Below are 27,927 nucleotides of genomic sequence, written 5' to 3'. Positions count from 1 at the left end.
TTTGGAAACACTCACGAATGTTTTGGTTAAAAAAAAGCGCTGATGATCATTTTTTTTTATTTACATAAAGAAAATACAGAATAGAACATAAACCGAGAGACAGCTCGTGTAGTTCTGCAGTGGATTCCAAGACCTTGTCAAAGCAGTTTCTTTTGTCCAGGAGATAACAATTAAAATGAAATATTTTGGGGGATGAAATAAACAAGTCATGAAATCTGTAAAAATGATTCCAAATCCTACATACATTTCGACTCAAATGATAACGGTTTGCTAATAGTGTATCTTATAAGACATTGCCATAGTCCTAATGCCGTGTGGGAATCTGCAATAGTTTACTGATACATAGAGAAAATGAAATGAACACAGAAGTGACACGGGAACAGAAATGTCTGTAAGTAATCCATTGACGTTGTGCATCTTGAATTCTTAGAATCTTGATATTTTTTGGGAGATACATTAGAAACGTTTTAGCCACACAGCTGCAATTTGCATGAGTTCCAAATATAAATGCAAGTTACTGCAAACTTTCTTTTGCATATTAAAAAAAGGCCTAAAGAAAATGAAGCATTTTAGACTGAAAAAACCTTTTTCTAGTCAAGAGGTGGGATTTTTATTTTTAATCTGTTTGTTGATTACTTTTAAAAGGACAGTGTGTATTATTTGACAACCAAATATTGCTGTATTGCCATGCCACTGAAAACAGATGCTAAAAAGTACATGGACAAATACAAACTAGGGAGGATTTAAGTGATGAAATCCCAGTTTTTCCTCGATTGTTGTTGGGGCTAAGCCTTTCATGAGGTTTTCATGATCCTGTAGCAGCAAGATGACAATTATGTCATCTCTTACAAGGCCATCTCCCTCACGGTGAGGCTCGTATGAACATGTTTTTTGACCATTGAGTATTTAAAAGAAAAGGTGTTTTTACCGCTAGGAGGTGCCAAATAATACACGCTTGTTCCTTTAAAAAAATGTTCCACATGACCATTTTTCAAAAAAAAAAAACTGACCTGAATCCATTTTTAGATATTTTCTATTGAAAGAACGGTAACACATTACGGCAGGTGGGTCCAAAGCACAATTCTCTTAGCAAGTCATCCGTTACAGTTCACCAAAATAAAATCCAGACGATAGTCCAAAGCGTCTCAAGCGTCTGAGTCCTCGCTGCTGTCCCGGCTAATCTCGATCTGTAGCGAAGGCAGGCTGTCCAAGCGGCTTTTCTTCAACTTGTGGCTGAGGCGCTCCTGTTTCTGCTTGATAATGGCGCCCCACACCTTCTGAAGCGCCGAGTCGTCCTCTTCGGTGCCTCGCTCTTCCGGTTTCTCCTCTTCGTTTCCGCGGTGTTTCCGGCTGCGACGCGAGGATGAGTGTCCAGAAGAGCCGCCGCTTGACCCGCGCTCTGCAGTCTTCTCTTCTTTGTCGCCCAAGCGGCTCCAGAGGCTGCCTACGAGGAGAAGTAGGATTCGAAGTCCCTCAAAAAGTGCGCCATGTACGTTCATGTTAAAAGTATTGTACTGTGGTACCTCTTTATACGAGCACCTCTAAACAGGATAATTTCGATACACAAGGTTTTTTTTTTTCCAAAGAAAAATCCAGTTGAGGAGCAGTCCCAGAGGCTACCATTAGAGACCGCTCACAGCTCGTGACTGCTCATCGCCAGTATCAGCTTGTCCAGTTTGAACATTCATAATAAGCAATAGTGCTACAAAATCTTTGATGTGTACGTTCGTTTAAAGTTACAGTAACTTTAATCTTGGGTGTAAAGTATGTGCTTATATATCATAAACAGTCTCTCCATCTCGTACCGGTCAACCTCCTCCAACTGCTCTTCCTATTAATTATTTAAACTCCTTTTTATTAATAAAACAACACTAGACCTTACTATAAGGGAAATTATGGTCCTAGTGTGCCTTTTATACTATATTCTATATTATACACCCAATACATACTTCATACGTTTATATATCTTTATTCGTCTGTATATCTTTGTGTGTTTAGGTATTTCTGTATTGTACTCAAAACCAGTTAAGCTTTCAAGTTGTTCCCAGGAGCGGGCACCTTCAAGGTCAGGACAACGAGGTTCCCAAGCCAAAAGGCTTCAATTCAGACACTCACTGTTAGACTCCTATATGTTATCAAACAGGTGCACGGAACTCTCTTGCTAACCGTCTCCAACTTGAAAGGCCGCTGGGTACTTCTTGTTCTGTGGAAGTTTGACTCCCAAGTTCAAATGTTCATTGATTATAATCGCACGCTATCTAGCGACCGACATTATACACTGCATTTCTTGTCTGAACCAATCAAAAACCTTACTGTGTCCTCCAATCAGAATTCAGAAGATCATATAAAAAAGAGGCGCACACTTCAGTTGGCGGAAGCATTTCATTTCGATTCAAGAACAAAAAATTGCCTTGTTTCTATGTGCTTGCTTTTCTTTAATAAACAAGTTTGATTAGAACTTAAAAGTTTCTTAAATCTTTTAGACATCCTTTTCAACCTGACACAAACGCTCCGGCATCCCGCAGTGCAAAGAACGGATGGATGGATAGACCATACAAAGACAATGTGGCACCTACTCACAGCATGACGGACTAGAATACTGTGACAATATTAGTAATCAATGAAGACGTTGTCGTCTGCTACCAGGGACGGATAGTATCCCGATAGGAGCCAAAATAGGCAAGATGAAATCTGCCTGTTTTTAAAAAAGAAATCCCGTGTAAAATTTGGTATAGAAAGTATATGTGAAATGATAAAAATTCTGAAAACCTGGACAGGTTTGCAATCTCTGTGACCTTTATCTGCAACCATCCCCTACCCTTCCTCAGTAGCACTCGCACAAATATTTATCTCGCATTTTATTTCTTTATCATCTTATTTAATTTATTACTGTATTTTCTTTCGTTTTTAGTGATCAGGAATATGTGTTTTATAGCTACGTTACACAAGCGATGAGCTGCGAGCATGATCCTGGAATTTATTCAGCTCATGAGAAGAGTGTTACTGTAGATTCCAAAATCATGCAGAGGGAAAAAATGGACAGGTTCCAATATTTCATGTACTTACTTTTTCTGTCTTGAGCCGACTTAGAGCTGCCACTGTCTCGGTTTACGACCCCCAATCTGCGGTGCACGTTACTGATTGGCTCTCTGGCAGGAGGGGCAGAATCTTTTCGGGAGACTGGAGAGGGAGAGCGGCCCCTTTCGGGAGAGTAGCGCCTCTTCCCAAGCCGCTGTCGGACATCTAGGGAAAGAAATGTTTGTCAGCCTGACGTCGTGACATTTATTGCAGAGGGAACATTTCACGCTTGTGTTTTATTATTTGTGGGACGTGATGGGAAAAGTATTGAGAAAAAATTACGGAATGTTTCCATCCTTAGGGCATTTTGCAATTGGTGTTGAAGCAAGATTGACTGGACTTACCAGTCTTGCCACTCTTGACCACTGAGGGAGGCGGCCTGTGTTGCGTCAGCCCCAGCCTCTTCTCCTCCAGCAGCTGTCGCACGTCTGTTACCCGAGTGGGTGACGGGGACTTGACCCGGCTTTGGGATGCCGACTGGCCCACCCGGTTTCTGTTCACAAGAGAGGACGCTGGATCAACACAGACTTATGTTGTTCACAATCATTAAAAAAAAAAGATACCGTAAATTCCTGATTGAAAGCCGCATGCAAATTTAAAGAAGGTACTCAACTTCGTTTTTCAATTGGATATTAAGCCGCAGCCATAACAACAGACTTATTCACATCAGTTTCTTACAATAAAAAAAAAAAACTAAAAAAACATGGCTACCCTGAAATATAGCATACGTTTGTATACATACCTTTGCACCATGCCAACTACAAGTACATGTGCAGTGCCTCCCGCTGCTGCTGCGCCCCTATCCCACCACCTTTATGCCCCTCACCTGCCCGCCGCCGCGCTTGGAATCAGAACAGAGAGCCAGCGCCGGGCTCTCCCTCTCGCTTCGTCGGGTAAGTGAAAAAAGTGTAGTAGGATTTTTGCTGGCATCTAATTAGATGACGCAATATTTGTCTACCAAAAGAATCATATACCGCTTACCCACGCTTCATACAAGTGCTCACTTTTACATTCAGAGTACTGGGCAGAAATCACATTGCGCCAACACCCGCCTGCATCTCTTGCAATGCTTTTTTATAAAAATTGAACAGTCCAATTTCCTAGTCCGCACCAGTTCTAGGCCAGGCGACACACCAAATAATACATCGCCAACTCATCGACCCGGGGCCCTGTCAGGCACTGCAGCTGGGGTAATTTGCGAGAAGAGCCCAGCATGTGCCCCAATTCGCCGCAGACACCCTTGCGACCATCCCTTCACGGAAAAAATAAAATAAACCTTATCGTATTGTAAGCCAGTGTTAAAATGTAGAAAAAAAGTGGCTCGTAGTTGGTAATAATGAAACAGGACAGTACTAAACAGATGGGACCTCTTTGGAAAAAATAAATTTTGAAATGACAGTGTGTAATAATTCATTACTGGTATTTTTACACTGTAAGGAAGGGGTGTCCAAACTTTTCAGAATACAAGCCAGATTTTGTAGGGTGAAAATACACACTGGGAAGCTTAATAAAATAATTTATGATTAAACACATCCAAGGTCTAATCCTACTGGTATAAAAAAAGATGCTTTTGTTCTAACCTGATGTTGAGCTGACCCTCCACCTCATCCGCATACATGGTCATCTTTTTGCTTTTCTTTGGCGACGGTGTGGAGATCATCTTAAGCTCCAGATCGTAATCCATCTCATCCGATTCAGACCACGGGGATGGAGAGCGCTCCAGTCGGCTACGCCGCGACGACAGCCGTGACAGGATGTTTTTCTCTCCTTTCTCTTTGAATTCCACCAACCGGTCGTCGGAGTCCATATCCTCATCGCCGTAGTCCTCCTCATCTTCTTCCTCCTCTTCCTTAATGGGTTCCTCCGGCAGGTTTACCAGATCGGCTGCGAAAGGTGGAAAGCTTAAGTGAGTCCTAACCTTAAAAGATTTGTTTCGTGTTTTTTTTTTACCAGAGTGTCTGTGTGTATATGGTGGAGTGTGCCCCATGCTGTCCCCAATGAGAGGCTTTTTGCTCTTGACGTCTCGCTGGACCCGCCGGCTGTGGAACCTCCTTTTCCTAAAAGAAAACCAAACATGATGTCAGGTGGATTGGACTTGGAAACTTTCATTTATTAAAAACTATCCATACAATAGACCCCTGGGATGCAACATAATTTCATTCTGAGGTTAGAATCGCAAAGTAAAATCGCAGTAAGATTTTTCGTCAATGAGTTGCTATTTAGCAAGGGTAGCAAATTGTGTGCCATGTTCTTAATTCTTGATAATCATGAGCTTCATTTCCACGGTTATCACATTTTTGTTTCTTACCTTAACATCACTGCAAGCCTTGGGACCCCTACCCAATAAATACAGGAGACCAAATATTGTATTGTAATCGCCAATTCTCCAATTATTTACAAACAGAAATGTATTGTGGGAGGTAGTTCAGCTAAGATGAAAGCACAAGTAATTACTACATGCATGGGGTTTCTGCCTGATGCACCTCCGACAATGACAAATGGGGGCAGGGGGAATCTGCAGGGTAATCAGCAGGGAGCTACCCTTCATTGATGTTTTCTCCATTCATCCCGGAACATGGTGGTGGAGCAACGGCAGGGACGTCTTTTTGCTCCCCCATGCAGTTACCCTTAGGACCCCTTTCCCCCCCACAACCTGTCCTTACTTCTTAGCCACAGCCAGATGATGGCTCTTTCCACCTCTTCAGCCAGGTCCCTTATTGCCCTTTTCAGTTTCACTCCAATCCTCCTGAGGAGGCATTGGGTGGGTGCTCCAACAAAGCCCCTGCAGCCAACCGCTACAGCGTGGATGAATGTTGCCTAACCCGCTTCTCGGCACTTGGGTACCAGCTCTGTATTGTTCTCTCGCTTTCTTTCATATGCAGCCTTTACTTGTGCCTCCCAAGAAACGGTTAACTCTGCCATGATCGCTGTCTTGATAGCAGGGGACCACAGAATGGCGTCTGGCCTCAGAGAGGTGACGGTCATCTCTGTTGGGAACTTGAGCTGCCTTTCAAGGTCCGCCCTTAAGTTCCAGTCACATTATGTATCCACATCCAATAGCATATCGGCATTTAGTATGACGTTGAACGATTGCATGCAGTCATCTAAAAGATGTACCTCATCATACGTAAGAACTGCAAAACTTGATTTTTTTAGTGCACCAACAATCATTCCGTGGTCAAATAGTGCAGACAATGTCCTAGAGGAGTTCAGATAAAACATATTACCCCAGACTCTAACGTGAAATCATTCTAAGGCGGCATTGCTATATCCCGAGGGTCTATTGCAAAGGAAATTTTTGCCTGGTCATTACTAGGATGATGAGGACCCACCAGGAATTGCTGAGTATTCCCTTCATGCCTCCGTAGTTGGGATTTCCATATTTCATGTAATAGCGACTCCGCCGAGCGGCACCCATCTCCTTTTTGTCATCTGAAGAACACCAAAACTCAAGTTGAAGTTCAGCAGCCAAATATTGTCAAGTGTGGGTTTAGGAGACCTTCTGTAGCGAAGCGAAGTACGATCTTGTTTCCTTTGAAAGGTTTGATTGCCGGGCGCGGCTCATTTCTCAGCAGAGAATCTCTCTCGGCCTGAGACAAGTCCCTTCCCTGATGACAAATCCACAGAAATATTCATTCAATCTATCGGTTTGCTATCCAGTTTCAGAAAATATTAGCAACATTTTATATTTTTCTGCTTTGCAAATGCCTAACCATCGTTCGCGATGTAAAATAATGATCGGGCTGATAATTATCAAAGTATTAACAGAAAACAATGACATAGTTATTGTCCTGCTAGAAAAAGATACCCGATGATCCGTCACACTATACATGCATTTGTAAATTTATTTTAATTTATTAAGCTACTACAGTGTAGAGCTAAAATGATATCACCTGATAAGAATGAGTGATAGATTCTTTTTAGCCAAGATATGTATTAGAGCAGTATTTTTCAACCTTTTTTGAGCCAGGGCATGTTTTGTACATTGGAAAAATTTTGCGGCACACCACTAACCCAAAAATGTTATAAAATGACACTGATCAGTATGTTTAATTACAATATAATTTATAATACCCCCAGTTTTTACAGCACAGACGATTGAAAATGACATCATATTTGCAGAAAATGATTCACAAATGTTTTATAAAATTTTAAATTTAAAAAGTGACATTGGATAATTTCTCACGGGACACCTGACGATCTCTCACGGCACACGAGTGTGTCGCGACAGAGTGGTTGAAAATCACTATTAGAGCACTTGTATTATGTTTTGCAGTGATCTATTTTCAGATTGTCAACACATCCATAATCATACACACTTGTGGCAATATCTATACATAAGTGTTATGTTGCTTATAAGAGCATCTTGTTATTGTAGGTATTACTGACAGACAAGTATTGATCGATTGATTAAGTCAAGCGATAGTTTCTCCAACACTCCTTTTTGGAAACGTTTACCGGAGCTGTAAAATTCTACTTTAATTATAGGCAAAAATAAAGACACACATAAAATAATGTGATTTTGTGCATTTGTTTTTTCTTTGAAATATACTTTAAAAGGTAATTATTCTTAAGTATTGGTCTGCCCAAGCATGATTTTATCAGTATCAATAGGAGAAAAACAGTTAAAATCTCATGTCGTGATTGAACTTTATTACCTGACTATTTTCCACTTTCGCCATGTGATCCTCTTTGCAGTCTTTCGTGCTTTCCTCGCTGATTTTTTTCACGTCCTCATAAACGTCACCCACTTCTTCGTTGTCGTCTGACTCTTGACTCAGGCCACCTGCAATCAAAGCTCCTTTAAAAAAAAAAAACTCCCAGAAGTTGTAGAGAAAGGGTTTCGGTCCTTGACTGACTTTTGCTGGGCCGCTCCTCATCTGTGGCGGCGGCGTGAGGTTCAGGCATTCGGCTGGTGTTAATATACGCTCTGATGGCTGTGTTGTCATCTAGCCAAACCACGTTGCCTGTGGAAATGGACAAATATCGAGGGTTTTAGGCGCCTCCCCGATTGCTGACATTTCGTAGAGCGGGTGGAAAAGGCGAGCAATCCTACAGGAAGTGTCGTCGATCCACTCAATGTGCGCTGGGGGATATTCCATGAAATAGCCAAAGATGTCCTGTGTGCTCATATCATCCACTCCGGTGACATGGACGGCCTCCAAGCGCACTTTAGGGATTGCTAAAATCATGTACAATGAACAAAATATTGTTGGATATTATTTTTAATGAAAACCACGCTAGTTCCTCTTTCAAAGCCGTTGTCTCGCTTACCTTTCTTGACAGCATCTTTATCCAGGAAGATGTTGCACTGAGTTGGACTCACTTCTCCGTGAAAGTGAAAACGCCTGGCTCGCTTCTCTTTCCGCTCGATTGCCTCCTGGTGGGAATGAAACCTTTCAAACTATCGGAAGTTAAAATTGATCATTTCTTTCCTTTTTTATTTTCCAAACCTTTGAATTGACATCAATCCCAGTGATGAAGGCTCCAGCTTTGTTTTGGTACCGTCTGCCTGTGTCCTGCAAACAGAAAGTTGACAGGTAGGATGTGAGAGGGAACAAAAATAAACAGTTAACCCCCAAAATCCTGCCGTATGACGTTGTTGCCTCTTTACATCATAATGGAAGCTAGAGCTCTTGTTGGTGATAGAAAGGAGTGGAGAGGTGTTGTGAAAAGATAGTGGGATTGTGGACGCGTTCTTAAGGATGGGCTGGGCACCCGTATGATGCGGCAGGGGTAAACCAGTGAAAGCTGTCGGGCCCTGCTGTTGAACAAAAGAGTGTGTTGTGTCACGCTGACACGAGTGACATGGCCGCTTTCTGGTGTCCCGTTTCATCTGGAGGGACGAAAGCATGACCAACTTGGGTGCCGAGGTGCCTAACTTGTTTGGGTGTTTGGGCAATTGGGTTGGCCATGGTCCAAAAATTTTTGTGTGTTTTTTATGCTATTTATTTCCCTTTTATTTTCTTTGTTATTGTATGTGTGTGTCTTGCTGTCGGTCACCCCTCTTGAGGGATATGACCAAGGTAGATAGAAATAACATAATCTGCCCCACTACACCATAACAACAACCTATCAAATTTAAACTTTGCGGTGTTAGTGTGGATGAGAAATAACGTCATTAAAATACCCGTCTGCGTATCATTATCATGATAACCTTTATATGCTAATGGGTGAACTACTTCCCACCATGCCTTTCAGTATATTTATTCTGTTCAGAGTGTAAGGGCTTTGCGCATCAGTGATCCTTTTTTGTACTGTAATAAGATGCTTTTGGTCCAAGGCTTGCAGTTATGCTAAAGGAAAAAGCAAAAACGTAACCATGGAAACAAAGTGTGCAATTATAAAGTATACGAAGATGGCACAAGAATCACCACTCCCGTCAAGTTGCATGGCCGTTGTCAATCGACGATCACGCTTAATATTAAAAATTAGGTGATTAAAGCAAGGATATCTGATAAGCGCAGGACAACCCTCGCAAGTAGAAGTTTTAAAAAAGTTTCATGGTCAATCGGCTTTCGCCATCTTCTCCCTCTGAATCCATCTGCTACTTTACTCGACCAGTTCAACTCAACGTCACACGTAAAGTCATGTTAATTTATATAGCCCTTGATCTTCTGATGTCAAGCTTCAAGTTTGAAGCTGGTATAAAAATGCTGCAGCGAAGCTTTCATAAAAGAGAAAGTTTGATCACATTACTAAACTTTTAGTTGACCAACCGTTGGGATGTAATTTTAAGGTTCTGTTGGTAACGAAAAAAATTATGCATGAACTTGCCCCTTCATATCTTTCAGATTAAATTGCACCCTATGTTCCTGCTATGACCCTTCACTCAGAAAATGCTGGTCTACTAATGACTCTAAGAACCTAGAGGAAAACCGCAGGTCCAAGAGCGATCTCCTTTTTAAGACTCCTAGTGATTAAGGGCTATACAAATAAACATGACTTGACTTGAAAAGCTATGGCAGTAGCACGAAGTTTTCCCCATTACAATTTACCCCTGAGAAAAGCCATTTTAATTTTTTGCATTGCTCATCATAAATCCCCGTGATAATTTGTGATATTTCCACTTATACTCCTTTCGTAGTTCCTTTTTAGGTGTACCAGTAGAGAGCGATAACCCTTCATGAGACAATGCCATACAAACTAATATCATCCGCCGTTCATCATGAGGGAAGCAAAGCCACCAAGGAGCAGTGTTGGCTTCATTTTTAAGCAGACTTGTTTTGACACATGACAATTTCAAGCATTTGAAGCAATTTCCCCAAATTTCAAGGAGTTTTCAACCCTTGAAAACTACATCATTACATTTCAAGCATCCTCAAGGTTTTCGAGCACCTATTTGATCAGCTGATTTTCCGATACATGTGTATTTACTGCATGTTTCTTTAATCATTTACACATGTCTTCATAGAGCTTGCTTTGAACTTTTTTAATGTTTTAATATTTTTACCTGGGCTCCCGCCATTCAATATCCGATCAGAAAAGATTCACGTCGTATCACGGAATTCTACTGTACTATAAAACGAGAATACGGTCACAACAAACATCAAGTATTGTAAAAACTCGCCTACTTTGCAGTCACACTTCCCTGGGAAACAGAGACGCCAGCGCCGCGTCTATGGAGGCCTAAGCCCGGCACAACCTACCAGCGGTAGCTCCTTGACAGAGCGCTTGACGGAGACGTCTTCGGCCTCCAATTCGCCATCCTCCACCTCCATGGGTTCGGCTTCACGAGCGCTTTCATCCGACTCAGAGTCGGACGCGGAGTCGGAGCGGTCGGAGCCGCTGTCCGATTTCTCCGCCAGCCGCAAGCTGCGCACCGCCGCCGCCATGACACTTCTGCTACCAACAGCTTCCCGCTGATGTGGTTGGCTCTTCTAGTTCTTCTTCGCTGTTTTTTTCTGGGTATGATGACGTTTTACCGCGCCAAATGGTTTGGAACGTAATTCCTCGTTATTTATTTTACCCCCGCATATCTTTCTTCGTTCTATAGCAGGGGTCTTAAACTTGCGTCCACCGTCCCCCGGGTCAAATGCCTGCAAAATGATAGTCTGAGGCCTCCGCTTTAATGCAAAAGCTTAAAGAGACAGTGTGTTATCTTGCACCTCGAAGTAGTAAAAAAAAAAAATTAAAGGGGCAGTGTGTAATATTCAGTGCCTCCTAACGTTGCTTTTAATATTGGGCAAAATATGTAAAATATCATACAAATTTTGTTTTTATTCAAAAAATGTGTATGTCTTTTACACTGTGGAATCCCTACTTAGTTTGCTGCCATGTTTTTCTGCCGTCTTGTTGCATGCCGTGGCCCTGGTTTTCCTTCACATTAGACAACAGGGCCATCTACTGGTCAAATGTTACACACTGGAGCTTTTTAAAAACAACACTGAAAAAAATTAAAATACATGAACTATGATAGAAACATGCAATTTTACGTTCTCATAGGTGGACGTGACCGGCCTCTATCTTGCTGCTACAGGAACCCTCAAAAGCCAAAAAACTGTTGGTGTTTTTGTTTTGCTTTTTCCTCAATTCTCTTTTTTGCATTTTTTATCTTACTTTGATTTTCTATTTTATCATTTTCCTTTATATTTGGTCGTCTCATTTTTCCTCATTTTGTTATCTTTTTTCCTCTTTTCTTTCTTTTTTCATTTTTTTCATTTTTTCTTGCTTCTCTTTTTCTTCCCTTCCTTCCTTCCTCTCAAGTTTGGCAGTTGAACCCAAACGCAGACACTCGGGCAGCATTGACAGTTTTATTTTGGGAAAAGAGGGACTTGAATGAAAAGTGTCTTTCTTTCTTTCTTTCTTTCTTTCTTTCTTTACCCACTGATCATAAAAGATTAAGAAAGACAATGCCACACAAATATTGCCAGTTTTCACATTGTGTATTCTTGAAAAAACAAGAAAACAAAAAACACAAAACCTTTATTTGTTTAAGGAAACACACTAACAATAACAATCTTAAATCGAATGAAGGGACACCAGACAAACAAACGTGCTACATCTGAAAATCATAAGAGAAAGTGAACGCATCATTTATGAAGATGGTGCTTTCAGTGCAAAGAGAGAATTTTGTATATCATTGAAATTCACAACCAGGGACTCTCAACCTCGGTTCGTTGGCAAAAGATTTTGTGATCAATTATTGGTCGTGTTTAATTTTGAATTAAGATTCAATAATTGACATCATCTTTAGTTTGGGAAAATTGTATGAATTATTATGATTTTCTGTGTTCCAACGTGATTCTGCATTGTAGACTCTAGATTTTTTAGAACCAGCATTGCAAAGAACCACTTGCTTATTTTGTCATGGTTGCCATGGCACCCAGTCGGCCCCGCCCGTGTTGCACCGGCTGCAGCTCGTTGACGGATTGGCTTCCCTTCTATTTAAGCTGAGTGCTCTCACTCACCCTTTGTCAGTCCGTCAACGAACCTTTGCACCCGCAAGATGTGGGGTTTTGACTCTGTCCGGTTTCCTGCCTGTGTTTCCTTTCCGGTATCGTTCTCGTCTAGTTGGCCCTGTTTAATTTCGATATCCAGTTTTGATATCAATCCTGTCCTGTCCTGTCCGGTATCTACCCCATTTGTCCGATATCTGCTTGTGCAATTGGTATCGATCTCATCGGCCGCTGGCTTCCTGTCATTCCACGGCAGACTGCTGCCTTACGTCTTCCGCCCGACTATCGCTGTATCACTGGCGTTTTGGTTAACGTGCATGACTGCCCCATTTCCCGTAAAATAAAAGCTTGTGTGAGAAGCGTCACGCATTTGGGTTCTCCTCCTGTTCCGGTTCATGACATATTTAGTGCAATTTAATTATCAATGAATCTTTTGTCAAGAGCTTTAAATGCCAGCCTAACATTTTTTTGCACGATTAAAACAAAATGGGAAAAGAATTGTAGGAAAATTTGTCGAATATGAGTGACAAAAATAAGTATTAATATTGCAAGGGAACGTGCTGGTTCTCAATTTTAATTTCTCCTACAAAAAAAACGTTTTTTTGCATATACTCTCATTGGTTTCCATCACTGATAATTCAACAGACTTTGTCCATCAATTAATATCATAACTTCATTTTTTATCAAATGATTTGTCGCTTTTTTGCATTATCTAAGGTGCTTGTATTGCAGTACTTGGGCATGACTGTACAATATATTTGAAAAAGAAAAAAAAAAACAGTGCTGCGTAACCAACGGTGGCGCCGTGATAATTATTTCTGCTTAACAGACAAATTCATTCACGATTCTCCACGGGATGAATCACAATCTTTGTATTAGATTGAAGCCATGAAGCTGAAGTCTTCAGTTCTTGCTGACGATCCCTCTCCATGATCTGAAATTGGAGAAAATAAAGTAAATAAAAAATCCCAATAACTATGTGTAATAGGGATGCACGATAAATACCGGACCAATTTATTTTTATTTATTATAGGTATTAATATGTACAGTGTGGGGGGTGTATTCGTGCATACAAGTAGCAGCTAAGCAAATACCAACTGATAAGAACGCCAAGGCATGTGTGCCGTTCGGAACTGGATTGTCATGATAACCGATGTGAATCACCTTTGCCCGATTATTTGGCGCCAACCGCTGCGGGCTGTGATTGGCTCCCTGTCCCTATTCAAACCCAGTCCTGTCACTCTCCGGTTGTCGGTTCGTCTGCGAACCTCTGTTGATACAAGGCAAGCCTTTTTTGACCCTGACTCCCGCCTGTCCTGTTTTTGCTCCCGTTTGTCTCCGGCTAAGACCTGTTTTGATCCCGACCACGTCTGCTACCCTGTCCCGGCTTACGACCTATTTTTGATCCCGACTACGTCTACTCTCCCGTCCTGGCTTACGACTCATTTCCGACCCGACCACGTTTTTGCTCTCCTTGTCCTGGCTACCGACCAGTTTTCCGTCCGTGACACCGCCATCGCCCGTTACGGAAGATCTACTTCCGTATTCGGATCACAATCCGAGTGCGAGAGCGACTTGCTTCCCGCGTCCAGCAAACACCGGATCGTGGGCGCAGCCCTTCCTCTTTCTTTCAATAAAACTTCTGGTAAACATTACGCAATTGGGTCCTGACTCCGTTCTGGTCCTGACATGGATTATTAGCATCATGTTTAGAAGTGATACATTTACACACCCATCATCAAATGCCTTTTCAATAGTATTTATAAGTCAGCTTTGAATGAATGAATGAAACTTTTATTTCCAACATGACAAAACAAAAACTAAACAACAAATCAAAAAAATAACATAAAACACACAAAAGATGTTAATAAATGTACATGTTCGAAAGGGAGTGGGAAGAAGCATATTTTTTATTAAATCCTACCCACCAACTTCCTTCACACATAACGAGCACCTCATGAATATACATATTTATATTGGCTCTGTGGATACACAGTCTCTTCAGGCTGGATATCGGGATCATACTAATTTTATTCTTGCAGTCCAAATTATTAAAATTTAGTCATTTTTTTCTCTTCACAACTGCTATTTAAGGTCAACAAAAACACAGTGACAGAAAACAACCAAAAATTATTCACTCGGAAAGATGGAAATTATAACTTAAGGGGCTGTAGTAAATTCAAAATCCCAAAGGTGAGAACCACCAGGAAAAGTATGTGGGTGTCTGTGTGTGGAGTCAAACTTTGGAACAATTTACAAGACGAGATCAAACAATGTCCAACTATTCACGTGTTGAAATATAAATACAAAAAAACATTACTTGTTTTTTACCACCATCATTATCATCATTCTGTCTCCGTACATTTTCAGCATACTGTATAATAAGAGTATCTATTATGGTAACATAGTTCTCCTTGGTGGTCATGGTGAAATTGACTGCTATTGGTTGTGTTTTCTGTCATACAAGTATCTTTAGACCTGCTACCTTAGGGGTCTGCACCCAGGCAGCAGGACCACCATTCTTGAGTGCATTTAAAAGACAAGGTACAGGAGCATGAGCCAGATGCCTCCAGCATCAAGCTCCAACTTGTCTGCCCTAACTATGAGATGTTCAGACTATGTCTGCTACATATGAAATATGGGTCGGTAGTAGCTCAGGAGATGAAGTGCTCGTCTTGGGATCGAGAGGTCACAGGTTTGATTCACGGCTTCTCCATGTTGTATGTCTAAGTGTCCTTGAATCCCCAATGCCCCCATGAGCTGATAGTTCCCTTGCATGGCTATGCAAACTAACTAATTATCGGTTAGTTAGTTTGTGTAAGAAGAAAAGTGTAAATCACTTTGGGAGTTCTTCATTGACTTGAAAAGTGCTATATAAATTCAGACAAAATGCAGAACATGTTTTATGTTATTCTTAAGATGTATATCGATGTGATTTTATCCCCATTTATTTAGTTTCTGTTTGTTTTCCACCATCCACCATATTTAGGTCCAGATTGTGATAGATTTCCATAATATGATGGCAACAGTTGTATAATAACAATGTTTAACAATAGCAATAAGAATAGACATTTAGTTGATAATAATAATAATAACAACAACTACAATAAACATAATAGTCATGAAAGTCGTTGCAACAATAATAAGCTTAATTATTAGCTTGACCCATCTATTGACTGTATAAGGCTTCTGCTCATTTACATTATTTGGATACCAATAATACTAATAATACTAACGATAATAGTCACATAATTGTTATAACATGCAGTTGAAATAAAATGTTTTCGGTAACGGTCTCCTGAAGCAGACTGAAACGATTAGTATTTGTAGGAAAAAATTGTTATCGTGCATCCCTAATGCGGATTATATTCTACATTACATATGTATAATAGGATACATAAAGTGCCTTGTAAAAGTATTGGCCCCTCAGGCTTTATGGTCCGGATCCAGACTGTCTGTTCTCAGGTGGGCCGGCTCAGTAAAAAAAATGACAAGGTCAAACATTTAGCTTTGTTTTTTAGTACTTTGGTTCGTATTATTTTAAAATAGTATAACTTGTGACGGAAATGAACTAGAGACTTGCTTTTTTTTTTTTTACATACTCAGAAATGTACATTTGATTCAGGGCCAGATTGAATCATTCAATGGGTCGAATCCAGCCCGCAGGCCGTATTTTTGACATGTCTGAACAATTGCATGCAGTTAAAATTAAAATGTTTTTGGTCCACTGTAGCAGACTAAAACGGTTAGTATCTATAGGAAAAACAGCTATCGTGCATCCCTAATGTGTATTATCTTCTACATTACATATGTACAATAGGACACATAAGGTGCCTTGCAAAAGTATTGGCTCCTCAAGAATCTTTTGACATATTGCCAAATTTCATGCTTCAAATTTATAGATAAAAAACGTATTTTTCTAAGAATCAACAGCATGTGAGAAACAATTGTGAAAAGAAACCGAATGTATTCAACACTTTATATTCTGCTAACAAAAAAAAATGAAAAGTGGATGTTGCAAAGATATTGACCCCTGATGTAATCACAGCCACAAGCCTTTTTGGGTATGTCTATAAATTTTGCACATCTTGAAACAGAAATATTTGCCCATTTCAAATGATTTCAACACTTTACTTATTTATTATATTTACAACATAAAAACTGAAACGTAGGTGTTGCAAAAATGCAGCCCCTTGTTTTCTTAGCTCCAGAGGGTCGCTGATGACTTATGAATTATCCAATGTTGACCTAAATGACTAACAATGACAGAGTTCACCCGTGTTTGAATGCACAGGCTCTGTGATGTGCGCAGAGGTCTGTGAAAGGAGACACCGGAGAACAGATAGCATTATGAAGACCAAAGAACCAACCAGACAGGTCCAGGATAAAGTAAAAATATGCTTAATTCAAATAAAATTGGTTTGTTTTCACAATTGTCTCTCACATGTTGTTGATTCTTGAAAAGTTTTTTCAGCTTTTTAGCTTTAAGTTTGAAGCCTAAACTATAAAGTTATTGAGACCCAATACTTTTGCCAGGCACTGTTCCTATTAAAAAAAATCAAAATACAGTGACTATAAATTTTGGCCTACCTTTCCCTTAATCTCCCCGTCTAGTGTCCTTGCTAACAGCGAAGATGAAAACAAAATAACATCAATAAAAGTCAACAGATGCTCTAAAATCGGACCTACCGCTGCAGATTGGCTCAGCTTGTCAAAGCGAAACCTGAGGTTGGATCGCGGGGAGTTTTTGTTTTTCATCTCTGAAACAAAGAAGATGGGAAAAAATTCAAAGTCTCCATGGAAACAATGAGATTAAAGGCAAGGATGCGCAAAAAATTGGAGACAGAGCAGAAAAATTGAGGTTTGTCGACCTGTCGGGCTTCGGCAGACAGAGAGCGAAGGTGAACCTTGAATTTCTATCGTCGGAGGATGGACAAGCTGCAGAAAAAAAGGAACATTTGAAAGAAATCGAGTATGTTCAAAGGCAAAGTCTTCTAGTATGACTTTTTGCAAAAATATTTCAATACAAACATATGAAAGAATTAATACTGTTTTCATTTATTTCATTATTTTGTTTATTTAATTGCATATTGTGCTGATTTACCCTTGACTTAAACCACTGTTCCTTTAAGGGAAAAATTGATGATGTCACACGATCAAGTTCAAGTTGAGAAAGTGACAGCGTGATCATTGGTTTGATATTGTTTTGCAGAAGAAAACACAATATTTGTGTAATGTTTTCCTCTCTTTGTACGAAGAAATTCTGCAAAACAAGTCATTGTTTAAAATAACGCTCTCAGAACCGGTTCCTTTTAAGCTAAATAGTCTGGGTCTTATTTTTTTATAGAACAAGGCAAACAGCTGGGTGGGTTTTGTGAAACAGTCCCAAAAATCAATTGATCCCTTTTTTAATCATTTTTTTCCTTTAGACACGCACACTGTTTCTTGCCATATCCAGTCTTGCGGAAGTCGTGATGCAAGTGACACAGTACGTCACAGTCTCTTGGTTCTAACTCATTTATCTTGATTCTCGACGCTACTTCTTCATCTCAAACACCTGTGTGAATTATTTGATTTAAGACCAAGCTCATTTCCTTGGTCTTAAACATGCTGTGCATTTAAGAGAAGACTTGATACTGTCACTGCTGTCCAGTTAGATACGCACATCATTCAGTTTTGCGGAAGTCGTGACAGCACCTCTCAGACTCTGTGCTTTCGATCTTTTTTGTCCGTAATTGAGTTTTAAAGTATGCTAGTTCTTCATCTCATAGTTCTTGTGTGAATTCTTTTCTCAAAAACCGTGCAGATTTCCTTGCTCTTAAACATGCTGTGCTTTTAAGAGAGAACTTGATGATGTCACTGCTATTTCTTCAGACATGCGCATCGTTTAGTCTTGCAGATGTGGTGACATGAGTGCCACAGCACATTTCAGACTCTGGTTTAACTCTTTTTGTGTGTAACTAAATCATTAAGTATTTTAGTTCTTCATCTCATAGTTCTTCTGTGAATTATTTAATCGACAACCGTGCAGATTTCCTTGCTCTTAAACATACCGTGCCTTTAAGAGAGAACTTGATGATGTCCCTGCTATTCCTTCAGACATGCGCATCATTTAGTCTTGTGGAAGTGGTGACATGAGTGCCACAGCACATTTCAGACTCTCTGGTTTAACTCTTTTTGTGTTTGTACAAAATCATTAAGTATGCCAGTTCTTCATCTAAAAGTTCTGTATTCATTATTTTCTTGAAAAGAAAGTGACATCTGTCTTTGGATTTGTTAGTCTTTAGTGCGTCCTTGCAGACATTTTGGGTAAAAGGTCCTTGCAGATATAATTTGTTCTAGTTGATTTTAAAGGTATACCTTTAAAATAGTATTTAGAAAAATACTATTTTTAAGCTCGACTTTTGCACATGTTACTTCAAGACCGGGTAGATAATTTGTTAGCCTGGAGAGGGATGGGCGCCACCAGGCTGTACTTGCCCTAGAGACACCACAGGAAATGGTGCCCCTACGACCCAGTGGTTAAGGGATCCACACCCACAATCAGGGTTTGCAGGTATGCAAGTAGTTTATTTGACGAAAGATAATGTTAAGACTCACCAAGTGAGTGTCATCCGTGGGAAGGCTAAAACTACATGTACTGGAGGTGGATCTGGATATTTTACTGCAATCCTTCTTCATGCAAATTCTGTAAATGTAAACATAGAAGACAAAAAAATCAGGTAAGAAAGTGCACATTGATAATAATGTGAAAATACAACTCTTATGTTTTAAGGGTGGCCCCTAAGGGGGAAGCAGGAATGAGACAGGGGTGCTCAAAATAAGAATGGTATTTGATAACAAAAGGAGGTACAAAGTAGGAAACAAACAAGTGGTCAGAAAACAAAAAAATGTACGAACAAAACCATACCTGACAGAATCCAAACCAGAAACAAAGACCTAAACCTTAAATGGAAATTCAATCAACAAACTGACAAATAAATAAGAAGGCACGAAGCAACTAAAGTTAGAGGGGCGATTGATAGGATGGTCATGGTTTAGCAGGTTCTCGAAATGCTTCTTCCACCTATCTGTGCGGTTGTCGAGTTTGGTAATCAAGTTGCCCTGTTTGTCGAGTGGGGATTTGCTCAGTCCTTTTGAACCTTTGGATGAGGCTTTGAGAAGTTAGTAGAGTTTCTGAGAGTCCCCTACTTCAGCGACTTGCTCCATTTAAGTCACGATTTCTGACCAATATTTATTCCAGTCTAGACAGGCTGACCGCACTGATTGGCGACGTAGTTGCTTGTAGTTGATGTCGCTATTATTAAAGGCTTGAGTTTGACTGACGGGCGTGATGATGTTCGGAGATATCCAGGCCTTCATTTCGTTTTTTTTGTGACGAAGAATTGCTGTTGCGGATTCTTGGATGTGGTACATAAATGTTTGCCACCATCAGCTACAAATACCCCGGTCTCCCACTCCATGTTGCTGGTTCGTCATTGTACTCATCTAATGATACTCCCTCTCCAAGACAACAATGACTTCATCCCAAGATATCCTTTCCCAGGTATTGTCCTCAAGATATTCCTCATTTTCTTAAAAATATTATTCTCAAGACCTCTCCCCCAAGACAACTTCCCCAAGTTACTGTCCCAAGATTCCCCTCCTCCGTAGTCCCGGTCCCGCTCTTCCTTGCTTTGGTGAGCCTCATATTGTTCATAAATAAATGCCTCCTGTTGGGGTTTGATTGCATCCACATTTTTGGACTCCTTGTGTCTTGTGTTTGGGTCTGTCTGATATCAAGTGACAAGGTGATAGGTTGGTCGTTTTGTTGTAATATTTCTCAGAATTCACTGTGTGAATATAACTTGTTTTTATATTCCAAAATATAAAAACAATCTTTCACACACACACACACACACACACATGAAGTAACGTTTCAATAATCAGTCTAATTGCATCTCTTGTACGTTTATCAATCTTATATTCTTTTATTTTAAAGTCGTGTTCATGTGTTTAATGTTTAAACTGACGTGAAATAAACCACGCCCCCCTGGGGGCGGTCTCTTTCCCTTCTTATCAACATCACATGGAGGACGTGAGTAAAATCTGCTCTTGGGTATGATTAGATTTTAACAATATATATGTATTTTATTTGTGTAAATATGGCCACGAAATGGTTTTAATAATGATTGACTTTAACTCATGGACATTTTCTTAGTTGTTCAGTGCCCACTTGTTACTTTCATCTCCATTTCCAGTTTGTTCTTTGTTTCTGGTTTGGGCTTTGCCAAGTTTGATTTTGTTTGGACATGTCATTTGTTTTGTGCCCCCTTGTTTGTTTGTTATTGTTCCTGGTTTTGTTAATAAATACCATCCCTCTTTTTGAGGACTCCTGCCTCAGTTTCCTGCCTCCCTCGCCCCCATATGAGTCCACCCTCAAAACTTTACATCACTTGTAAACATGATACAAGTGCTCCAACACTGAAAGTCACACATGACCTGGTTGGAAATAAATAGATTATTCATTCTCATCAAGTGGCATTTTTTGGGGTATATTACAAAGACAGAAAAACCTGTCCCGATGCCCCGCCTCTGGAGAGCTGGGATTGGACGGCAGCTCAGATTTCACCTCCAACATTGTCTGGCAGCCATCGAAGCTCCTCTGGTCACCGAGGAAACTGATTCCAGGAATTTATTTAATGAAATTCGATCAGGCTTAAATTTTGGGGGAAAACCATCACTTACCTTTTGTGGCCATGCTTGTCCGTTTGACTGTCAATACTCAACAATCGAGGGAACAGACCCGATCGTCGTTTCACTGGAGATTTGACATTACACTGAAAGGAAGAAATGCAGACAATCGAGTCGCAAATCGAGAATTGTCGATCATGAATCGGATTTTTACGTACCTCAGCGCTGATGTGTGCCAAACCACCTCCACTCAAACTGGTGGGAAGACCGCTTCCGCCTCTTGACATTGTCTCCATTGAGACGCTTCGTCCTCGCATTGCCCTCTGGGAGAACAAATTTACATATATGTCCCAAATTTACCAATAAAATCCTGTGTCTGGAAACCGATACCAATAACTTCTTTTTACACAACAAAACCAAAACATCCAGAGCCAATGCGACTAATTATGTCTGAGCTCTCCAGTGCCTCGCCTACATTAAGAAGAGTTAGAGAGGAGCCACCACCAATTTGAAGTGTTACTTCTACAAATAAAATCAAAATTCATTCTAATGAAGAACATTAAAATGATAAGAAGTACACATCCATGCTTCTGACTGAGCTCTCCAGTGCCTCATGCACATTAAAAAGAGTCAGAGATGCAACACGGCTAAGTTGTGCTGTTACTTCTATAGAAAATCCAATTATATTCTACTGAGCATGATGAATACTTCAATTCTTTTTAAGAATTCGTATCAGCTGATTGAATAATAAAGGGAATCATTATCATGACTCTCCAGTATCTCCCTGACATTGAGAAACGGTAGTAAGGAGAAAGGACCAAGTTGTTGAAAAAATGTTCGAATGAGAAACAAAAATGCTTGGAATCTTTCTAAAAAAAACAGTGTCGCTGATTGAGTATTCTAGTGTTGTGTCTAGTGACTCATTATTAGGTCTTTTTTAAAGCATGGCTAAAAATGAATCATTATTGACTCTTTATTTCTAATTTCGATAATCATTGACGTACTTTTAAAGACTCCAGTAGCCCTCCATGGGCATGTCCATTTTCAGCCCGCCCCTCCTCCTCAAAAACAGACGTTAATCCTAGCATTCTCTGCGAGCGTCTCTGTAACTCGTCATGGAGGGTGTCCAGCAGTGCCGCTCTGGTCCGCTCCTGCAAAAAATAAAAATAAAATTAGGTGAGCACTATGGAAAAATATATTATAATAATCAAAAATAGTACATTTACCTCTAGTCGGGAAAAGCGGATGCTCTTGTAACAGGCAAGCTCGGCATTAATGAGCTTGGTGAGGAGAAACTCACGAAACTCTGCACCCTGAAGCAATAAAGGAATTGGTTTTCATAATCAACTTCTATATGGACACTTTTTTAGCATTCGAGCAACTTACAAAATGAACAGTCCATAATGATCTACTTATCTACCACAAAAAAGGTGAAACATCTCATTATCTTTGAATTTTTTTAAGGATTTTTGTGCATTCTTTAATTCGGGGGTGCTCTCACTTTTTCGGCATGCAAGCTATTTAGAAGAACGACCGAGTAAAAATGATCTGCCCACAACATGTGCAAAACATCTCTATATTTTGAAATGTTTGAAGGATTCTCTGTTCATTTTTTTTAATTCAGGGAGGCTCACGCATTTTCAAAATGTGAGCTACTTACAAAATGACCTGGTGAAAATTATTTAGATTAAGCAGGGTAAATACTAAGTAAGCAGGTCAAAATGATCGACTCAGCTACCACAAAAAAAGGCATCTCATTATGATTACATTTTTTATAGATTATTTGGACTTTTTTTAATTCAGAGGTGCACACGCTTTATCAGAATGCAAGCTACCCGGTACTTAAAATTAACTGAGTCAAAGCAATCTACCCACACAATAGGAAGAAAAACCTCTTATTATGTTTGAATGTTTTAAGGATTCTTGGTACAGTCCATAATTCAGGGGTGCTCTCCCTTTTTGTAAGCTACTCCCCAAAAAATCTACAGCTAAATTATTAACCTACCTTAAAAATGCATAATATCGAGAAAAAAATACTACAAGGAATGAAAATGTAAATGAAGTCTAGCATTAAAAATCATGTAGCGCAATTGAATGCTGACAATAATTTGAGCTACTTAATATATGAGCTACTTACACTTTTTTAGCATGCAAGCCTCTTAAAAAATGACTCAAAATGATCTACCTGACTCAAAAATGCAAAACATTTAACTGAAAACAAATTGTAATAAATATGAAATATTTGGAGGTCTCTCATTGATTACTGCACCGCATAAGCAATGTTGAGCAGTTCTCAAATGTTAAATGGCAGCAGGTCCCAAATTTCCCACAATTGAACAGTTGGAGGCCATTGTTGTTATATTTTCACCTTCTTGAACACAGCTGGATTCGGAAGAGGCGGGCCAAATGACGGTACATCCTCTCGGGCAGTAACGGACACCTGTCAATCACATTGTCGAAAAACAAATGTACTTTTTTTTGTCACAGAAAAAAAATGATTTGAGCTACTTGGCTTTACTTTGTAGGAGGTGTTCTCCGAACACGGATCCTCCACCTGCACTAACACAAAAGCATGGAGAAAGTTGGATGCTATCATGTCCGGCACGAAGGGCGTGGCCTCCTCCTGAAACACCACAGCGACAATGTCGTTCCCTATGTGACGCTTCCTCTGGAGCTGAAGTTAGAGAAACCACAAGATGGGGGAAATTTGTGATTATTTTTCAACTTCAGTCACCCTTTGAGAATGTACAGTAGCTTTGTCTGGGGTCAATCTTGCTAATACAGATATTGCCAAACTAGCTTGTCCTAGTACTGCTTTTAGTTCTCAACAGGTGTTCAAGAGATGTGAGAATTTTAGCCCACGACATTTCCGACATGGCGACTGGAAGTAAAAACAAGAAAAGTTGACTGAAAGGGCCTCCGCTTCCAGGGCAAGTGGATACTGGAGTACTTTTTTACGGAAATTCAAAACAACCGCGTCTGCCTAATTTGCAAAGAGACTGTGGCTTTTTTCAAATAATATAATATCAAAAGGGACTTCCACAGAAAACATGCTGATGACAAAAAGCTAACTGGAAACAAATGCTGTGAAAAGTTGAAGCAACAGGAAGCTGTTTTAACGGCAGCGCATTTTTTACGTGAACCTGTGAGTCAATGAAAATGAACAAAGGCGAGCTACAAGGTCACCACGCTAATCGCCAAGCAGTGCAAACCTTTCACGGAGGGTGAACTTATTAAAGTCCGTTCAAAGAATGCCAGGCTTAATAGTCGGCCCTCACACATTTTCAGCTTACCAAACCTGGCCCGCTTTCTGAAAAGTTTGGACACCCATGCTCTAGTCTAGTGGCTCTAATGTTACTGAGATAAAATATACGACTTTGGATTCGGTTGTCAATACCTGCTGAGTGTCTCCCTCAGTGAATGGCAGCTTGGTGGAGACATGGAACATGACTTCCTGCTCTCTGTGGACAGTGTAGACCGACTGGGAACCAGTCTGGCCATGGAGCACGTCTAGACCTCCTCGAAACCTGTGACAGAGGCAGTTCCAAGTGAAAGAATCACTGGCCAACCCGGTACTCAAGAGCCACATGTCCTATGGAACCAGGTTGGCCACCCTTGGACAAAATAGTCCAAAACGAGAGCTCAAGTGACCCTTTAAAGTCCTGCAGCTCCACTGTGTCACCCAGCAGCTTCAGGAACTCCTGGAACGCCGGCGTTTCTTCGTTGTTTCTGAACAGCTCCTCCTCAGACACCTAAAAGATTATTTATGCAGTGTTAAGTGTACGCCGGTGTAGAGTGTTCACAAAACACCATCTTTAACTGGTCTACTCTCGTAACTGCCCTCAACTTTAGGAAATCCTGAGGCCCCCCAGAATGGGGTCACCTGAAGATTGATCTAAAAATGGATGTGGTGTTCTGAAACACAAGACGATCTCAATAGAAATAATGAATTTGTCTATTCAGTTTATTTAACCAATCAACTATTCACCACAAAATTCTCTACAGCAGGAAGACGAGATTCGAAGGACAAAATAAAGTGGATGAGTTTAAAGTGGATGAGAGACGAGTTTGGTTAGCGCCTTACATGGCTGCACAGATCACGGCCACTATTGGGAAATGTGAAGCACACTGTAAAGCGCTTTGGGAAGTCATTGACTTGAAAAGCGCTATATAAATGCAGATCATTTCATGAGTCAAATTGTCTGTACTGAGCGATTCCATCTTTTTACCTGTCCAAAACATTGGAAGATGACTCCAAATTTGAAGGTGCTGTTGACCTCGTGTTCGTCGTAGTTGACGATGAGTTGAGACGCCTTGAGATAGGACAGCAAAATACAAAATCCCTCAGTCCTGTCAATCAAAAACTGGAGTGCCCAGCATGTTTTACCTTAGGGTAGAGGACAGGGCTGAAACGAAGAGCAGCTGCGTCATCGCACAGTAGCTGCAGGATCAGGCAAGAACATGGACACAAGAGTCAAGTCACGTGTAATCAATCACATAAAACTGCAGTTAAAATTGTAGGATCATCCCCTGATGTCAAACGAAAATGTGGGTGAAGGAAAAATTCCCCAAAACCTTCAGAAGAGACCACACCTTAGCTAACTCTTGTACGCTTGGTATATCGGGGAGGTCTGTGACGGACAGTCGCTGGTAGATTGTCTTCACACGGGACCTAAAGACAGAAAAGAAGGTTCAGGCTTATGTATTAAATCATTATTCCTGAAAAACTAGAGAACGTGACGTCAGGCTATTCAAGAACATTTTGGGTGAATTTGAGCAGTATTTTCTCTTGGAACTGAAGAACATGACATCAGGGCTGTTCCTGAAGGATTGAAGAATCTAACTTATGCCCTTCAAGACCATCCTGGATGATTTTGAGTGGTGTTCCGCCAAAAGACTTAAAAACCTGAATTCAGGCATTTTCCTGAAAGAATGAAGAAACTAAAGTCATGCTCTTAAAGAACATCTTGGATGACTCTGAGCAAAGGACTGAAGAACTTGAATCAGGGCTTTTCCTGTAAGACTAAAGAACCTAACGCCCACCCCTTCAAGAACATTTCTAATGCTTTTGGCAGCATGTTCCCTAAGAACTGAAGAATCTAACGTCAAGCCCTTCAAGAACTAAATTGGAGGATTATTAGTGATTTTTTCTTGCAGGAGTGAATAACTTGACGTCAAGCCTTTTAATGTACCTGACGATGACATGGAGATGTTCCTGCTGGTTCTCCTCTTCATGCCTCACAGACAATAAGACATTTCCGACACTACTGGACGGGCAAGAGAAGTTTAAATGCTCCTGAAAAAAAATGTAAATTATAAGAAAATGTGAATAAATATTTCCAAAATGCACTGTACAGTATGTGGAAGTCCTCCATGTAGTATTTCCTCACATTTTACACGTTGAACAAATTAGGATTACTTTCAACGTTTTAAAGCACTACTTAATCTAGATATAGAGTGTGACTGCTGCAGCTCACCTTCCCCAAGAAGTATTTTCTATAAGCCCGAGCGGCCTCGTTGGTCTCCTCCAGCCGATATTGGCAGTCCTGCCAGGCAGGTCCTTCATCTTTTTCTCCACCACAGGCCTCCTGGCCAGCTGGGGGCGGTGCAGGCGGAGGAGGCTCCTCAATCCAGTAACCTCCAAACTGAGGTAGGATGACCTGTGGGTAAGGGCCTCCTTTCTCCAACACCTTAAGAAACAAATTATTGAGTTAAAAAAGTTCACAAGAGCTGTTTGGCTGATACAAGGGTGGCCCACCAAAATGGGGAGCAGTCTTATTTCTTCAAAAAATAGGAATTTATATGTTCTCACCTCCTCAATCCTTGGGTACGGGATGTAGTCGTCCTGTTTGAGACCAAAGGGAGATTATACATTTAATTTGTGAGATTTATTGTGTCTTAGATTGCAACAATCTGATATTTTATCATGGTTTACAGCAGGCATGTCAAACATATGGTCCGTTGGATGGATCCGGCGAGTCTCTAGCTTTTTTCTATTAAAAGTTATGATTTATTATTATATAACTACAACCAAATGTTACTTCTGGCCGCTAAAGGGCAGTAAAGGTGTAAAAGAGCTGATGTCCAGCAAATATTCTATCCAGGTTTGAAACTACTTATCTTTGGGAACAGATGTTCTCTTTGATGAACAGTCATAAAACAAAGAGTGCTCAAAGTTAACGAACACTTGAGTGACATTGTTAAATTTGCTGCTACTCATTTGAAACATGAAAGGCAAAAAGATGCCAAGTTTCAGGAGCTAACAGCAGCAGGAGTGCAATAAGGGAGGGGGAAAGGTCTGATGGCACAACATTGTTTGCACAGATCATTAAAAATGAGATTGACCTGTTTTCATGTTAAAGACAGTATTGTGCAGTATTTTCTTAGCTTCAGTAGGCCCAGCCTAGTAGTTGTATCTAATGTTCTTTCTCGTTCGCTACTACAGTTCTAATTTTGTATTTATTTCTATTTATTTCAAAGCAGTATGGCAATTGAGGCAAGCTTATTTCCACTTGAGTTTGAGTGGTAAGTTGGTTCATGTGTAAAGCTGCATCTATTAGACTGTGATACACAAACAATTTAAACAAAAAAAATCAATGCCAAACATGAAAATCACCTGAGATCCCAAAGTCTGGATCCGGCCCCCGAACTAAACGGAGTTTGACATGCCTGGCTTAAAGTATATAATGATGACAACAAAAAATAGGTCATAGAGGCTCAAATAATCCTCTTAAAAAATCATGAGATGTGATGAGACGAAATCATTTTAATGTCCTGT

At 40.4% G+C, this 27,927-nt stretch overlaps 2 protein-coding genes across 9 annotated transcripts in view; both read right to left on the bottom strand.

The window, feature by feature from the left end:
* Window positions 1-40: 40 nt before the first annotated feature.
* On the bottom strand, window positions 41-10,958 carry ncbp3 (nuclear cap binding subunit 3). Its single transcript, XM_088321421.1, has 13 exons — window positions 10,728-10,958; window positions 8,532-8,597; window positions 8,353-8,458; window positions 8,135-8,260; window positions 7,938-8,045; window positions 7,737-7,864; window positions 6,578-6,686; window positions 6,411-6,510; window positions 5,029-5,135; window positions 4,659-4,962; window positions 3,423-3,571; window positions 3,067-3,243; window positions 41-1,444 (listed from the first exon to the last, which is right to left on the bottom strand). Exons 1-13 carry the CDS (start codon window positions 10,911-10,913, stop codon window positions 1,146-1,148), a joined length of 1,965 nt encoding a protein of 654 aa, XP_088177547.1. The 5' UTR covers window positions 10,914-10,958; the 3' UTR covers window positions 41-1,145.
* Window positions 10,959-11,817: 859 nt separating this feature from the next.
* Window positions 11,818-27,927, bottom strand: part of LOC148349321 (rap1 GTPase-activating protein 2-like) — a 35,847-nt gene continuing 19,737 nt past the window's right edge. For 6 of the 8 annotated variants that reach the window (XM_088320396.1, XM_088320397.1, XM_088320398.1 and 3 more), the window contains 18 exons: window positions 26,962-26,994; window positions 26,627-26,839; window positions 26,342-26,445; window positions 25,743-25,821; window positions 25,537-25,590; window positions 25,379-25,462; window positions 24,801-24,901; window positions 24,547-24,676; window positions 23,668-23,823; window positions 23,518-23,589; window positions 22,376-22,462; window positions 22,154-22,300; window positions 21,204-21,472; window positions 21,032-21,136; window positions 19,077-19,164; window positions 17,348-17,414; window positions 17,166-17,236; window positions 11,818-13,410 (listed from right to left, as the gene is read on the bottom strand). In XM_088320396.1, coding sequence (XP_088176522.1) covers window positions 13,312-13,410; window positions 17,166-17,236; window positions 17,348-17,414; window positions 19,077-19,164; window positions 21,032-21,136; window positions 21,204-21,472; window positions 22,154-22,300; window positions 22,376-22,462; window positions 23,518-23,589; window positions 23,668-23,823; window positions 24,547-24,676; window positions 24,801-24,901; window positions 25,379-25,462; window positions 25,537-25,590; window positions 25,743-25,821; window positions 26,342-26,445; window positions 26,627-26,839; window positions 26,962-26,994 — 1,959 coding nt within the window. In that variant the 3' untranslated portion in view covers window positions 11,818-13,311. Of the gene's footprint in view, window positions 13,411-17,066; window positions 17,099-17,165; window positions 17,237-17,347; window positions 17,415-19,076; window positions 19,165-21,031; window positions 21,137-21,203; window positions 21,473-22,153; window positions 22,301-22,375; window positions 22,463-23,517; window positions 23,590-23,667; window positions 23,824-24,546; window positions 24,677-24,800; window positions 24,902-25,378; window positions 25,463-25,536; window positions 25,591-25,742; window positions 25,822-26,341; window positions 26,446-26,626; window positions 26,840-26,961; window positions 26,995-27,927 lie in introns of all 8 variants that reach the window. The other 2 variants (XM_088320402.1, XM_088320401.1) reach the window with 2 other exon arrangements.

The sequence above is a fragment of the Urocampus carinirostris genome, chromosome 17, assembly GCF_059441175.1.
Source record: "Urocampus carinirostris isolate Australia breed hairy pipefish chromosome 17, RoL_Ucar_1.0, whole genome shotgun sequence".
NCBI classification, from domain to species: domain Eukaryota; kingdom Metazoa; phylum Chordata; class Actinopteri; order Syngnathiformes; family Syngnathidae; genus Urocampus; species Urocampus carinirostris.
The sequence above is the reverse complement of the archived record's forward strand: the minus strand, read 5'-3'. Positions and strand labels throughout refer to the sequence as shown.

Bases quoted from the DNA above. Each gene is read 5' to 3' on its own strand.
- ncbp3 (XM_088321421.1), bottom strand. From the start codon at position 10,913: ATGGCGGCGGCGGTGCGCAGCTTGCGGCTGGCGGAGAAATCGGACAGC. The intron at 7,865-7,937 runs GTCAGTCAAGGA...CTTTGATTGCAG, and splicing joins TGAGGAGCGGCCCAGCAAAA to GTGGCCTGAGTCAAGAGTCA. The intron at 4,963-5,028 runs GTAAAAAAAAAA...CACCTTTCGCAG, and splicing joins ATATACACACAGACACTCTG to CCGATCTGGTAAACCTGCCG.